The sequence below is a fragment of the Pagrus pagrus genome, assembly GCF_965226575.1.
Source record: "Pagrus pagrus genome assembly, contig: HAP1_SCAFFOLD_485, whole genome shotgun sequence".
Lineage (NCBI taxonomy): Eukaryota > Metazoa > Chordata > Actinopteri > Spariformes > Sparidae > Pagrus > Pagrus pagrus.
Window position 1 is genome coordinate 10,001 of NW_028174982.1, and position 15,419 is coordinate 25,419.

General features: G+C 47.0%; 1 protein-coding gene across 1 annotated transcript in view; it reads left to right on the top strand.

The window, feature by feature from the left end:
* LOC311254153 (cullin-9-like) overlaps window positions 1-15,415 on the top strand; it is a gene marked incomplete at both ends in the record, with an annotated part of 17,689 nt that extends 2,274 nt beyond the window's left edge. The window contains 25 exons of the mRNA XM_084384551.1: window positions 1-115; window positions 355-460; window positions 929-1,024; window positions 1,111-1,286; window positions 1,408-1,541; window positions 1,650-1,835; window positions 6,003-6,139; window positions 6,248-6,430; window positions 6,825-6,982; window positions 7,076-7,274; window positions 7,421-7,592; window positions 7,782-7,927; window positions 8,220-8,346; window positions 8,474-8,679; window positions 9,138-9,391; window positions 11,256-11,373; window positions 11,820-12,068; window positions 12,143-12,283; window positions 12,538-12,702; window positions 12,784-12,947; window positions 13,821-13,914; window positions 14,042-14,116; window positions 14,960-15,070; window positions 15,157-15,274; window positions 15,359-15,415. The exon at window positions 1-115 is cut by the window's left edge and continues 57 nt beyond it. Of these exons, the coding sequence (XP_084240677.1) occupies window positions 1-115; window positions 355-460; window positions 929-1,024; window positions 1,111-1,286; window positions 1,408-1,541; window positions 1,650-1,835; window positions 6,003-6,139; window positions 6,248-6,430; window positions 6,825-6,982; window positions 7,076-7,274; window positions 7,421-7,592; window positions 7,782-7,927; window positions 8,220-8,346; window positions 8,474-8,679; window positions 9,138-9,391; window positions 11,256-11,373; window positions 11,820-12,068; window positions 12,143-12,283; window positions 12,538-12,702; window positions 12,784-12,947; window positions 13,821-13,914; window positions 14,042-14,116; window positions 14,960-15,070; window positions 15,157-15,274; window positions 15,359-15,415 (3,687 nt within the window). The remainder of the gene's footprint in view (window positions 116-354; window positions 461-928; window positions 1,025-1,110; window positions 1,287-1,407; window positions 1,542-1,649; window positions 1,836-6,002; window positions 6,140-6,247; window positions 6,431-6,824; window positions 6,983-7,075; window positions 7,275-7,420; window positions 7,593-7,781; window positions 7,928-8,219; window positions 8,347-8,473; window positions 8,680-9,137; window positions 9,392-11,255; window positions 11,374-11,819; window positions 12,069-12,142; window positions 12,284-12,537; window positions 12,703-12,783; window positions 12,948-13,820; window positions 13,915-14,041; window positions 14,117-14,959; window positions 15,071-15,156; window positions 15,275-15,358) is intronic.
* Between the last annotated feature and the right edge of the window lie 4 nt (window positions 15,416-15,419).

Below are 15,419 nucleotides of genomic sequence, written 5' to 3' on the forward strand. Positions count from 1 at the left end.
ATCACCATCGAGCGAACAAACTGACCGACAAGAACCCCAAAACTTACTGGGAGTCCAACGGCTGCACCGGCTCGCACTTCATCAACATCTACATGCACAAAGGAGTCATCATCAGGTACCAGATACTCTTTATACTACTGAGTGCTGGTGCTGGTGCTGGTGCTGGTGCTGGTGCTGGGAGTGACAGTTCTACTGAACATGACACAAAAATGAACACATTAATCTTATCGAAGAATTGATGTATCGAGTAGTTCAGGAAAACACTACTGACAATAAGAGTGTGTGTGTGTCTGTGTGTGTGTGTGTCTGTGTGTGTGTGTGTGTGTCGGTGTGTGTGTGTGTGTGTGTGTGTAGACAACTGGCCATCCTGTTAGCCAGCGAGGACTCGAGCTACATGCCGGCCCGGATCCTGGTTCTGGGAGGAGACGAGCCCACCAACATCAACACTGAACTGAACACGGTGAGTCTCCTCCACCCTGAAGTTCTGGTGCAGCTCAGCTCTAAAACACCAGGGGGAGTTTAACAGTGATGGTTAAAAACAACTTCTCATTAGAATCTTGATTCTTAGCTCCCACGAGTCAGAACCGATTCAGAACTGTTAGATGTGTTTTCTAAGTGTTGTTTAAAATCGTGATGCTGGTGGCAAAGAAAAGGTGTAACCCAGCTGTGAGGGCAGCGCAGCGTCCGAACAATCGACAGCACACGAGCCAGAATATCTCTAAATGATGATGTTTGTGAGACGGACATGAAGTCGGCCACATGTTCGTACTGCTGTCGCTAACGGAGTGAAGCAGCGATCAGTAACGGACGAGACCAGCTGACCAACACAGAGCGCCGCAGGAAATGACTTCAGCCTGTGTCTCAAACTGTCTGACACAGTGTGTGTGTGTGTGTGTGTGTGTGTCTGTGTGTGTCTGTGTGTGTGCAGGTGAACGTGACCCCGTCCGCCAGTCGAGTGGTTCTCCTGGAGAACATGACCAGATTCTGGTCCATCATCCAGATCAGGGTCAAGAGATGTCAGCAGGTAAGACTCTGAGCTCCGCCCCTCCATCTACTGGCCACACCCATATAATCTCCTGACCACACCCCTCTCTCTGTTCCCTCTGACAGGGTGGCATCGACACGAGAGTCCACGGGTTCGAGGTTCTGGGTCCGAAGCCGACGTTCTGGCCGGTGTTTAAGGAGCAGCTGTGCTGTCGGACCTACCTGTTCTACAGCACCAAGGCCCACACCTGGTGTCAGGAGGTGATGGAGGACAAGACGCAGCTGCTGCAGCTCTTCAACAAGTTAATACTCCAATAATACTGTAAATACTGCAAATAATACTCTTTAATACATCAGTAATAATACACTGTGTGTGTATGTGTGTGTGTGTGTGTGTGTGTGTGTGTGTGTGTGTGTGTGCAGACTGAACAGTGCTCTGAGACACGAGCAGATGTTTGCAGATCGTTTCCTGCCGGACGCCGAGGCAGCTGAAGCTCTGGGTCGAACCTGCTGGGAGGCTCTGATCACCCCGATCGTCCACAGCATCACACTGTCAGGTACGTACACACACACACACACGCACACGCACACGCACACGCACACACACACACACACAGATGAAACAAGCTGTCCCCACGCTGATGTTCCTCCCTGTGTTTACCCAGAATCCCCGGCGTGCAGCCCTCTGTCCTGGCTCCTCAGTGAGTACCTGGATAACGCAGAGTCGGCTCGCCGCTGTAAAAGCCGGGCGGCCATCTTTAACTCCAGAGTGAGACGACTCACGCACCTGCTGGTCCACGTGGACACGAGCCGACCAGACAGCGAGGAGCTGAAACCTCCCGTCAAATCAAGTGAGTCTCAACTTCAGTTTATCCAAATATGGTCAGACGCTTCATTTCTGAGCTGAGACGTCAGCGTCACACTGAGCTCTATGTTTTCATGTTAAAATCTATATTTTTAATTGTTTATAAAGCAGCCATCTTGACTCTGTAAACTGTGATGTTATGTCCACTTTTTTAAAACTATTTATAAAGAATTGACGACTTTGGACATGAAACTAGTTAAAGTCGCTGTGACGATCCGCGGAGTGTTGACGATGAATTCTGAGTGTTTTCAGTCGTCCTCCATGTTTAAAGAGTTCTTTTTGTTTTCAGAAGGTCTCAACCGAAGTAAAGAGCTGAAGAGTAAGTAACAGCTGAGTTCAGAGGCCATTTTGTTTGTTTACACTCTGCTCTGTGACATTTCATATGTCCAAATGAGGACAGGAAGTCATCATGCCGCCCCCTGCTGTTTGACCTCAGAACTGTCCGTCTCTGTCTCAGATCATCTGCCCGCATTAAAGTTTAGGTTTGGTGTTAGTCTTTGATTTTACTTGAAAAAATCCAATGACAAGAGGACTTCCTGTCTCAGCTCCGAGCCCACTGGTTTCTGCTGAAGACACAAATCTATAGTTTCATCTTTAAGAAGCTTTTTTATTTCCTGCAGCAGCAGCTGACTCGTCTTTAAACAATCAGGAGCGTTTGTCTTTCAGCAGCAGATGAATACACATCTGGTGTTCTGGTGTGTGTGTGTTAGTGTGTGTGAGTGTGAGTGTGTCTGTGTGTGTGTGTGTGTGTGTAAGTGTGTGTCTATGGCGGTAGAATCGTGTCATAATGCGTGCGCACCTATCAACTGAACGTGTCACGTGCGCGTGCTTTGACGCCTGTGCAGCGAGCAGCGCCTGACGTGTAATGTAGTTTCCTCATTGACTTATAATGGTCCCCCGTTCACACGCACGTTCACGCGTATGACTGCTGCACGCCGGTAATCACACGACGCGTAGTGACTACGTGTAACATTCATGCGTTTTTATGCGAACGCACGCATTAACGCTTGCATGAAGATAACTGAACATTTTTGTCACACGCTCACATGTAGGCGGAAATGACGTGCGCAAACTATGTCACGCGTAACAAGAAGCTGCGTGCGTACGAAGCAGCGTGCGCACGTCTGTCTGTCACTGTTTGACAAATGTTGTCACGCGTTCACACACGCGTGCGGTCGCAGTTTCTGATGCGACCGGAAGTTGATCTGCACCGTGCGCAACACACCGCGTACGTGAACGCCTCCGTAGTTGTTGTGTTCCATGTTCATCCAGTAGATGGAGCAGTCGATCAATACGAGATACACACATACAGGCTCACACACACACACACACACACACACACACACACACACACACACACACACACACACACACACACACACACACACAGGCTTCTGCAGGACATGATTCATGTGTTCAGTGAAGACAGAGAAAGAGTTCTGCTGCTGTTTCTTTACTTTGTTTCTCACATAAGACACAAAATCAATGACAAACATGTGTAAGTTAACCACGCCCCCCGCAGGTGATCAGTTCATTGAGACCTGCTGGGACGGCTGGAGAGGTGCGTTAGGTTTGTGCACCTGAACAGCTGCAACACACTCCGGCCGATGAGTCTAATTGTATATATATTATTAGTTGTAGCCTAACTGGGAAAACACGGCAGAAACTTAGTGACCTTGATGCTGTTTGTTGTTTGTTAGTTGTGCACGTCCCGTGACGGGCATGCGGTTCTTAGCAGGCAGGCTCTTCTCGGCATAACAAGTCTGAAGCCTCATTTTGTATTTACTTCAATATCAGCCATAAATGAAATATCTGAGTGAATAAATTATGGTAAAGCTCACCAGGCAAGACACGTTTATTTGTATATTACATTTCAACAACAAGGCAATTCAAAGTGCATTACATAAAATATACAGCAAGTAAAAGCAACAGGCATCATAAAAAAGACATTAATCACATTAATGTAACTACAATTAAGTATATGAGACAGGAGACAGATATAAAAACTAAACAAGGCAGATAAAACAGAATAAAAGTTGCAGTGCGGTAAGAAGAAGGCTCAGATCTGATTTAATCAAAGGCAGCAAACAGAAAAGTCTTCATCCTGATTTAAGGAAACTGTGAGCTGCAGCAGACCGACGGTTTTCAGGGAGCTTGTTCCAACGTGGAACATAAAAACGAAATGCTGCTTCTCCGTGTTTAGTTTTGACAGAGAGCAGATCCCAAATGACCTGAGAGGTCTGGACGTCGGGACTATTTTCTGAGAGGGGGGGCAGGATTTCTGTTGGGAGGGGCGGGGGAAGCACGCACTTTTATCAATGATTAAGGATTTGATTTGAAGTTATTTTATAATGGTGTGCAGTTATAAGAGAACTAGATGGATGAACACGGCATCTTTGTTAAGAAAATGAAACTTTGATAACTACATCAGGCCATTTAAGGAACATAACAGCATTATTTGTACCCTTGAATGAAAAAAAGAAAAGTCTGCTCCTGACTCAGGGCTTTCATGCATTTCCAAAAGTGGACCTTCTCTCAGTTGACCTACTGATGAAGGTTTTAAGCAGGGTGGAGACATCGCTTTCATCCATAAGGTCACTGTGAACGTTCATAACGGTTAAATGTGTTAGTCTCTCCTGCGTCATGGTGCGCAGCAGGTTTTCAGCCTGCGCAGGGCTGAGAAAGAGCGCTCGGATGCCGGACAGATATTGGCAGGGCCAGACAGCTTAATGAGCTTCTCCACCTCCGACAGCATGGAGCGGGTTTGGGGCTGCAGGGTGTGCAGGATGGACACATCCTGGATGCTGCTAACTTCTCGTCCCCTACACACATCCCTCAGTATGTCCAGCTCAAGGCTTAGCCGCTCTCGTGGAAAGGGGGTCAGTTCCGGGGAACCCACATCCACTCGTTTCCCCTGAGCCGCCTCAAGAACTGCCTGCTCTCGCCCTGCAGCTATGCAGAGTCCTTCCTGATCAAAACGCCGCTCCACCTCGGAGCGCACCAGGTCCAGATGCAGCCTGACTCCTATGCCAGATGCCGAGGCTACTGTATGTAGTCAGGCAGGCTGCATGTCACATCAGAAGCATAGATCTATGCATTAATCATATGAAACAGATAAATGTAAGTCAGAGTCTTTATTGTTTTAAAGCGTAATGCAGTGGGTAGGGAGGCTGAGGTGCAGGGGGGCGGATGGGAGGTTCGTCTGGTCTGGATGGTTCACAACGTACCAGCAGACCAGAAATGTATTTGGCCCTAAGCCGTTCAGAAACAGTCGACTGCACCTTAACATCACTTCTTTGACAGACAGGGAGACAGTCCAAAGATCTGAGGACTGGAGTGACACGATCCACCGTCCTGGTCCCACTGAGGACTCGAGCAGCAGCGTTTATATATATATATATGTGTATATATATGTGTATATATATCTATATATGCATATATATATATATATATATATACATATATATATATATATATATATATATACATATATATATATATATATATATATATAGATTTACCGTGTGTGTGTGTGTGTGTTTGTGTGTGTGTGTGTCAGTGTTTGTGTGTCTGTGTGTGTGCGTGTGTGTGCGTGTGTCTGTGTGTGTCTGTGTGTGTCTGTGTGTGTGTGTGTGTGTCTGTCTGTGTGTGTGTGTGTGTGTGTGTGTGTGTCTGTGTGTGTGTGTGTGTGTGTGTGTGTGTGTGCGTGTGTGTGTCTCTGTGTGTGTGTCTGTCTGTGTGTGTGTGTGTGTGTGTGTCCAGTCTCCTTCAGATCAAACATGAGCCTTTACGTTGCTGTGTGGTGTAAAGTCACCAGCAGGGGGCGTCAGCTGACTCCTCGTCCTCGTCTGAACTGACTGAAACATTCAGCTTCCCTCAAACCAACCTGAAGTCATCTGGACGCTGCGTTTACACTCCATCTTTTTCTTTCAGTTTGGATTGCTCTTATTTTTACTGCAGACTTCCTGTTTCCCATTTTAGTCACGACACTGACGTGTTTTCTTTTCAGATGGAAAAGAAGGACAGAACAGAGGCACTGCTTTATCTTTATGTTTCTGGCTGCAGTTCACATTTCGGTTTCATTTTTCTGATTCAGTTTATCGACGACGATCTTCATTCTGAAAATCAACCTTTTTGTAAATGTGTCTTCCAGACGGTAAAGAGGGTAAAAACAAAGACACCGCCGCGGCCTCTTCTTCCTCCTCCTCCTCCTCAGCCAAGCCTAAAGTGAAGAGCAGCAGCAGCATCGCAGGGATCGCCCTCTGTTGGCAGGGAGTGGTACAGCGCCAGGTAAGACTGATCACTGACTGACTGATCAAATATATTGATCTTTAAACAGATTTATAATCCCTCTGTTGCTCCAAGCGTAAATAAATAAAACGTGACCCCTCCCCTCAGGTGAAGAAGTTTCTGGAGTCGAGCTGCAGTCTGCCGGACTTTGTGGAGCGTTACCGGAGTCTGTACCTGCGGCTGAAGAACGCCATGGAGGAGCTGTTCGGACAGCAGACCGCCTTCGTCCTCGCCCTCCGACACGGCTTCTCCGCCGCCCTGCTGCAGCTCTCCATCCTCAGAGCCATGCATGTACGTCAGCTTCTCCTCCGGTTCAGTTTCTGCACAGCCAAAAACGTCCAACACGTTATTGTACTGCAGAGAGTGAATGTTTCGACCCGACAAGTCTTCATCTGGAATGAGTTTTTATATATATTTATTTCAGAATTTCCCAAAGTTGACAACAAACAGGCCAAAACCTACAGACTCTCTCTGTTCTGTCATAAACAACAAAGAACGTTTCAGAAAACAGAAATCTTGTTGTGTTTTGACTCTTCGGGCCACCGTACTTTAGGATATTACAACAGACAATTTACAGTAAAAAAACCAAACAAATGCTGTAAACATGTGAAAGTCCTTCCTGCTGTTTATGTGTGAGTCGGGTTCTGTTCAGGTGTTATTGATCTGTTCTGTGTGTGACATGCAGGTGAGCGAGCGTTTCGCTCAGTACATCGACCAGATGATCCAGGCCAGCGGCGTGGCGTGCGGCAGCGTGGAGACTCTGGAGCGGCTGCAGCAGTTTCTGGAGCCGATGCTCTTCCTGTCGGGCCTGGAGCTCGCCAACACCTTCGAACACTTCTACAGGTGTGAACGCCACGACACCAACACAGCTGACAAACGCTGATGACAGTCTGAACACACCAACAGGACGTTGTCTCTCTCTCTCGCTCTCTGCAGGTACTACCTGGGCGACCGACTGCTGGCCCAGGGGAACGTGTGGTTGGAGAGCGCCGTGATCGATCAGATCGGCAGCTGCTTCCCAAGTCGCTTCCCTCAGCAGATGTTGAAGAACCTGAGCGAGTCGACTGAGCTGCAGCAGGAGTTTCACCTGTACCGGCTGCAGCAGCTGGACCGGAGCCTGCAGGAGCAAGACCAGGTCAGAACAACCCTCAACACGTCTGATTCCACAGGACAGTGAACAGAATCTGAGCTTCTCTTTATCTCCTGCAGCTTTTAAACTGCTCCAGTCTGAGTGTCAGGAGTTTGAGTTTGATGCAGTTTGTCCTTTCGGTGTTGCTGTAGATGATGGAGGAGGAGTGGGCGGAGTCAGATGAGGAGGCGGAGGTCCAGGTTCTGGTTCTGTCTCCGCGCTGCTGGGCTGTCTCCTCGCTCTGCTTCCTGGATGAACCTGTGAAACATTTTCCAACAGAACTCTGCTCGTACCTGAACCAGTTCACCCAGTTCTACAGCCACAGTCAGTACCAGTTCACCCCGAGGACGTTCAGTCATCAGCTGTCAGGAGTTACTCACTGTTCTGTGTGTGTGTGTGTGTGTGTGTGTGTGTGTGTGTGTGTGTGTGTGTGTGTGTGTGTGTGTGTGTGTGTGTGTGTGTGTGTGTGTGTGTGTGTGTCTGTGTGTGTGTGTGTGTGTGTGTGTCCATCAGGTCAGTACATGTACGGTCTGAGTCACTCGAAGCCTCGTCGGCTGCAGTGGACCTGGCTCGGTCACGCTGAGCTGCAGTTCGGCTGCTGGACGCTTCACGTCTCCACGCTGCAGATGTTCATCCTGCTGCAGTTCAACAGCCACGAGGTCACACACACACACACACACACACACACACACACAGTCAGAGAGAAACGATCAGATTGTGGTCATGGTTACGAGGTGACCACCCCTCTGACACTGCATCAGTCTCTGATGAGGCGTTTCTCTTCACACTGAGCTGTTGTTTTAATTATCAGTGAAAATGTAAACACAGTAGAAGGGGAGAATATATTAATCTGAAGTTAACTCGTCACGTGTTGATCTTCTAAAGTCTTAAAAGTTCAGATTTTCTCCCTGATGCGTTCACTGACAGTCGGCCATCTGTGCGTCTCTGCAGGAGGTTCGAGTGGACGCTCTGCTGGAGGCGACCGGCCTGTCTGCTGCCGTCCTGCTTCAGGCTCTGCTGCCGCTCTTCAGTGAGGGAGGACCGCTGGTCTGCAGCCATCCCAACGAGCCCCTCCAGGGTCCGATACTCACCACACACACACACACACACACACACACACACACACACACACACACACACACACACACTGCTGTCCTTCATCCTCCTCCTCCTCTCTGACTCACCACCCCTCTGTCTGCTCTCAGGTGTGTTGCAGTTAAACCAGCAGGTGGCGTCTCACAGTCTGGAGGGCGTCCCTGCGTCTGTCCAGCTGCTGCCCAGACAGACGTACCTGAACGTGGACGAAGATGCTGCCGGCACGCTGGAGAGGAAGAGGAACTACATCTACTGTCTGATCGTCCACATCATGAAGCAGGAGAAGGAGATGCACATCGACAACCTGGTCTTCAAGGTCAGAGGTCGCTGAGGCCACGCCCACACTCGTGTAGACACACCTGGACGTGTTCTTAAGCCTAAAAATGTTCATATTAACTGAGTCTGAGTCCAGACATGGAACAGAACCAGAGAAAACAGACCATTCAGAACTCCCCTGAGAATCTTCATGATTTAAGTTTTCTTCAGTACCACAGTGATCCAGTGATCGTCTGAACATCCGGGCCGACACTGCAGACAGGAAGTGCTAACAGCTCACTCAGCGCACTGAGGAGCCAACAGATGACTTTCTTAACAGCTCCCAATGCATCATGGGAACTTTACTTAAAACTGTACACATTACTTCATGTTTCACTGTCAATACTTTTTTACATTATCAAGACTCAAAGTGTCCCATCAGTCTGTCCTCTAGCGCCCCCTCAGGACAAACGTTACACGTTTAGACTCTCAGAACAGTTTTTTGTCGGTCCCCTCCAGGTTCTGGACTCGTGTCAGAAGCAGGAAGCCTCTCGCTCTCCGGGCGCAGGACGCTTCAGCTGCAGCACCAGCGACGTGCTGTCCTGCATCATGCACGTCATCAGCAAAGGCTGCGTCCGACGCAACGAGGAGAACCCGCACATCGTGGAGTTCCTGCCAGAGGACCCGTCCACGCCGCAGAAAGGCCAGGCCCAGTTCTCCTTCAGCCGGACCGAGATGAGGAAGGACGCGGCAGACAGCGTAGCCGACATCAGGTGTGAGCGTGACCTTTGACCTCCTTCTGTTTCTGTTATTTAACTTAACTCAGAGCAGCAGTCCTCTTCATCATCATCATCACCCTCGTGTCTGCTTCAGAAGCCTTCCCCTGTTTTCACTGTGTTTTTAAAGGACTGTTCCGCTGTTTCTCCTCATGTTTTAACACGTTATCACAAAGCTTCCTTCAGTTTTCATGTCGGTCCGCAGTCGATCATTTCTCTGTGGTGGTCAGTTGTTTGTATTGAGGAAGTCAGTCGAAGGCAGAAGTTGTTTTCATGGTTAAAACATGTTTAATGCTTCAGTTAACACGTCTGTCATTTCCTGATGATGTCACAGGAATTTTCCTGGAAAGAGTCCATGATTATGATCTTTGAAGCTCTTTATTATTAATAATCATCAGTGCTTTTTATTTCTCATTCAAGTTTAAGTCTTTGCTCAGACACATCATGTTCTCACATGTTCTGACCTGCTGAGCACCGACTCAAAGAAAAAAGTGTTATGATAATAATTCAGTCTTATTGATGGATTGAAACTGTACCATCAATCAATCAATCAATCAATCAATCAATCAATCAACTCTTTCCACACTGAGCAGGTCTGAACCAGAACCAGAACACTTTCTCCATTTCCCTCATCATTAAAAACAAACTTCAGGAAACTTTCGTGAGATCATTGAGAAATCACAGACACATGAAACGTGAACAAAACTGACCCGAGTTCAGTTTTTCTTCACATTAAAACAGAAGCCAACAGTTAATGAACTAATTAAACTCTGACGTGCTGTGATTCCTCCAAATGGCCAAAATGTAAATGTTTAATTTTCTACTCAAAGAAAATAAAGAAGAGATTTAAACTTTGATTGCTGCCTGTTTCCTTATTTTCCAATAATTAATACATAATTAATTGATGACTTTTGAATGTAAGTTATCTTTAATATTCATAAAACACCAAAGCTTCAAATTAAACCAAATAAACATTGTTATCATATCACATCACAAACAGAATAATAGTAGTAGTAGTGACTGTATTTATATTTATGTGTACGACTGCACCACTAAAAGAAGCAAGTTTTAAACCTGTGAGACGATCAACAGAAACATGAAGAGACGTTCAGTCTTCTGAAGGTTCGCGACTCTTCTGGAAGCAAATACAGCGTATACAACTCTGAACCATAAACAATACTTATTAATTGAATAACTTTATTTCATGATGACGCTCAAACAGACATAAAACCTGTTGATGACAGTCCGTCAGTTATTGTATTTAATTTTATTGTTTCTGCATGAAACAAAATTAAATTTGGTCCAGCGTGACAATTTTAGCTTTTTGAGACATTTGACGCATATATACATATATATATATATATATATATATATATATGTATATGTATATATACACATACATATATATACACATATATATTAAATTCAAATATATATATATATATATATGTGTGTGTGTGTGTGTGTATTTGAATTATTGAGGAGCAAACGTCTGTGTCAACGGAGAAATAGGGAAGAAAATGTAAACTTGTTCATTATGTTTAACAAAATAAGCATAAAGACATTGAATTGTTGATGGTGTACACGTTCCCATCTTGGTGAAATTGTCTTGTTGAATAGAGTTCACAGCTTGTATGAACATTTGTGTTACGACCCCGTTAAAGTCAAAGTCCAGGAGACGAGTGGAGTCACAGGACAAACTGAACCCAGAGAAAACACATCGAGGAAAACAAGAATAAACACAAAACTAACGATAACAGAAATCTAGCCTCCTGTAACTGTGTGTGTGTGTGTGTGTGTGTGTGTGTGTGTGTGTGTGTGTGTGTGTGTGTGTGTGTGTGTGTGTGTGTGTGTGTTGCAGTCTGATGTCGGCGCCGCGGCAGTTCGAGGACGGAGTTCTGGACGCAGTTCTGTTCTCTATGGGCCGGACGATGACGCAGGAGGAAGTCCGTCAGCTGATGCAGAGGACCGTCCAACAGGTCAGACTCCTGCTCAGGCTGATCCGTTAGACGTGTTACAAACCTCCAGCAGTGTTTGTGTTCACGTTGTGTTTGTCAGAACCTTGTTTCATACATTAACATGTCGTTCAGGTCGTTCGGGTCGTGTCAGACGGGAGAGTTCAGAAACACTCATGTTTATGACTCCATCATTTGTAATCAGGCTCATTGGATCTTAATCTTTATGTTTTTCAGTTTTTACAGAAAACAGCACCAGAACACAGCTGCTGATTTGTACCGGACTCATTTAATCTGTTGTCGTCTTTGTTTGATGAACTATGGAGGTAAAATGTGCTGGACGTCCTGCACAATGATTACAAGTTACTAAAGGTCCAAAGGTGGTGCAGACGGGCTTTGGACTCTTCTGTATCTGTCTCAGGTGTGTCCAGGTGTCAGACAGGTGATTTGGTCCCTCTCTGTCCTCTCAGGTGTCGGGGACTCTGAGTCTGGACCTGGACCGGGCCGAACACCTGTTGGTTCACTGTAAGTGGAACGTGGACCTGCTGGTGCAGCGCTACACCGACGACCCAGACGCCCTCATCATGGCCGCCGGCCTCAAGTTCCGAAACCCTCAGCCGCCGCCGAGCCCCGTCTCCACCTGCCCCGTCTGCCTGGGCCCCCGCAGCGCCGCCGTGGAGTCGTTCCCCTCGCTGAGCTGCATGCACTACTGCTGCCAGGTGAGACGCACAGACTGCAGGGTCAGCTGTTGTTCAGACGTTGTTTTAACGTTGTTCTGATGTTTGTGCTGCAGTCGTGCTGGCAGGAGTACCTGACGGCGAGGATCGAACAGAACCTGGTGATGAACTGTAACTGTCCAATCACAGACTGCCAGGCTCAGCCCACCTCACTGTTCTTCCTCAACATCCTCACTGACAAGGACACTATCGCCAAGGTAACGCCAGCCTCCTCTGTCACCTTGACAACCTGCCCTCAGTGTAAACAAACAGGTGTGACAGGTTATCAGCTGGTTTGTGTTCTTTAATTTGATGATCTCATTTCTTTACTTGTTTTGTTTCATCTCACCGCTGCCTGTCGATGTTCCAACCTTTATCTGTGATAAGGAGTTGTTGTTGTTGTTGTTGTTGATGATGATGATGATGATGATGATGATGATGATGATGATGTGTGATGTCTCCTGTGTGTCAGTATGAGAATGCCTTGCTCAGAGGCTACGTGGAGTGCTGCTCCAACCTGACCTGGTGCACCAACCCTCAGGGCTGCGATCAGATCCTCTGCAAGGAGAACATGGGCAGCATGGGGACCTGCTCCAAGTGCTGCTGGTCCTCCTGCTTCAGCTGCAACTTCCCCGAGGTCAGAGGTCACACACACACACACACACACACACACACACACACGAACATGATGAACTAACAGAGTGACGTCTCCCTGCAGGCTCACTACCCGGCCAGCTGCAGCCACATGTCTCAGTGGATGGATGATGGAGGATATTATGAAGGGATGAGTATGGAGGCTCAGAGCAAACATCTCGCCAAGCTCATCTCCAAACGCTGCCCGAGCTGCCAGGCTCAGATCGAGAAGAACGAGGGCTGCCTGCAGTGAGTACACCTGCTGATGATGTCATCACAATACCTGCTAATTAGTAGAGACCAGAGGTGTCAGTGCTCAATTTAAACACATTTTATGGTGAAGATGATGATGGTGATGATGGTGGTGATGATGAAGATGATGGTGATGATGATGATGGTGATGATGATGGTGATGATGATGGTGATGATGATGATGAAGATGGTGATGGTGATGATGGTGATGATGATGATGGTGATGATGATGGTGATGATGATGGTGATGATGATGATGAAGATGGTGATGGTGATGATGGTGATGATGATGATGATGATGATGATGATGATGGTGGTGATGGTGATGATGATGATGATGGTGGTGATGGTGATGATGGTGGTGGTGATGATGGTGATGATGATGGTGATGATGGTGATGATGGTGATGATGGCGATGATGGTGATGATGGTGATGGTGATGGTGATGATGGCGATGATGATGGTGATGATGATGATGATGGTGATGATGGTGATGGTGATGATGATGGTGGTGATGATGGTGATGATGATGATGATGGTGATGATGATGGTGGTGGTGATGATGATGGTGATGATGATGATGGTGGTGATGATGGTGATGATGATGATGGCGATGATGATGATGGTGATGATGATGGTGATGGTGATGATGATGGTGATGATGATGGTGATGGTGGTGATGATGGTGATGATGATGATGATGATGGTGATGGTGATGATGATGGTGGTGATGATGATGATGATGGTGGTGATGATGGTGGTGATGATGGTGATGGTGATGGTGATGGTGATGATGGTGATGGTGATGGTGATGATGGCGATGGTGATGGTGGTGATGATGAAGATGATGAAGGTGTCCTCTCTCCTCAGTATGACCTGTGCTAAGTGTAACCACGGTTTCTGCTGGCGGTGTCTGAAACCATGGAAACCAACACACAAAGACTACTACAACTGCTCCGCCATGGTTGGTTCACACACTGTCACACGATCATCCAATCAGAGACCAACAACACGTCTCACACTCTGTGATAATTAGTTTTACATGTTTCTCATGTATCCTGAGTTTTAATGAGTTGTTGTTCATGTTGCAGGTGAGTAAAGCAGCACGGCAGGAGAAGAAGTTCCAGGATTATAATGAGAGATGCACCTTCCACCACCAGGCCAAGGTACCACACCTGTCTACACCTGTGCACACCTGTCCACACCTGTGCACACCTGTCCACACCTGTGCACACCTGTGCACCCTGGTCTGAGACATCATAGTCGTCAAGCAGCAGGAAAGCTTTTATTGTTAAGTAACTGGAGTTTGAGGCAGCAGACAGACAGATGGAGGCTGTTCAGACCTGTGTCAGCATCTGTCCTGAGTGACCTGATCACAGGTGGACAGCTCTGAGTACAGGTGTGAATGAGACACATTAAGGACATATTTGAGAGCTGGACATCCAACTACATTTCTGGTCTCCCTGAACCCGTCAGTGTCAGCAGCAGCTGTTTGTGAACACACTGTTTCAACTGATCCAACCACTGAACCAGTAACCACAACATCACCAGACTCCATTAACAAATGTCTCAATTTAGTGAGTTGTTGAGTTAAAACAAACTTTATAAACTGTGTGAAACTCTGTCTCTGACTAATTCTTCATTATTTGTTCTTGTAAATTCAGCAAATGTTGTACAAGAACTTCTTTCTGTCTTTGTGTAAAAACATGGAGTCTGTTTGTCCCACTGATGGACGGATTTGTTTCATATAGAGAAGGAAGTGACATCACATCACAGGTGGTCACTCACCTGGATGATGATAGCAGGTCTAACCAGCCTCTTGCTAGCATTAGCCTGGGATGCTAACTTGTTGCTAGTTAAATTATTTTTAGCTGTGAGATCAGAACAGGAAGTCTTTTGTTGTGACAGTGATCTGGTGTTAAAGAGCTGCTGTATGATGAAGGTCAGATATCTGCTGAGTCGTCCTCAGCAGCTTCAGCTTGATGACTCAGCGTTTCTCGTCTCTTCAGGATTTTGCCGTCAACCTGGAGAACAAAGTGTCGTCCATTAACGAAGCTCTGCAGATGAAGTCTTTGACCTTCGTCATCGACGCCTGTAAAGTCCTCGCTCAGGCTCGAAAGGTATCATCATCTTCATCTTCGTCATCTTCATCGTCATCCAGCTGAATAGGGCAGCTGTGTTAATTTGCCCTGCTCTGTGTCTGCAGGTGCTGGCCTACTCCTGTGTTTACAGCTACTACAACCAGGAGACGGAGAAGATGGACGTGATGGAGCAGCAGACGGAGGCTCTGGACCTGCACACCAACGCCCTGCAGATCCTGCTGGGTGAGACTCACCTCTCTTTATTAAAAACTTTCTGCAGCTGGAACTCATCTTCCTGGTGCTGACTGGTGCTGTTGTTGTCCTCAGAGGAGACTCTGCTGCAGTGCACTGACCTGGCCTCGTGTGTCCGGCTGCTGAAACCAGAACA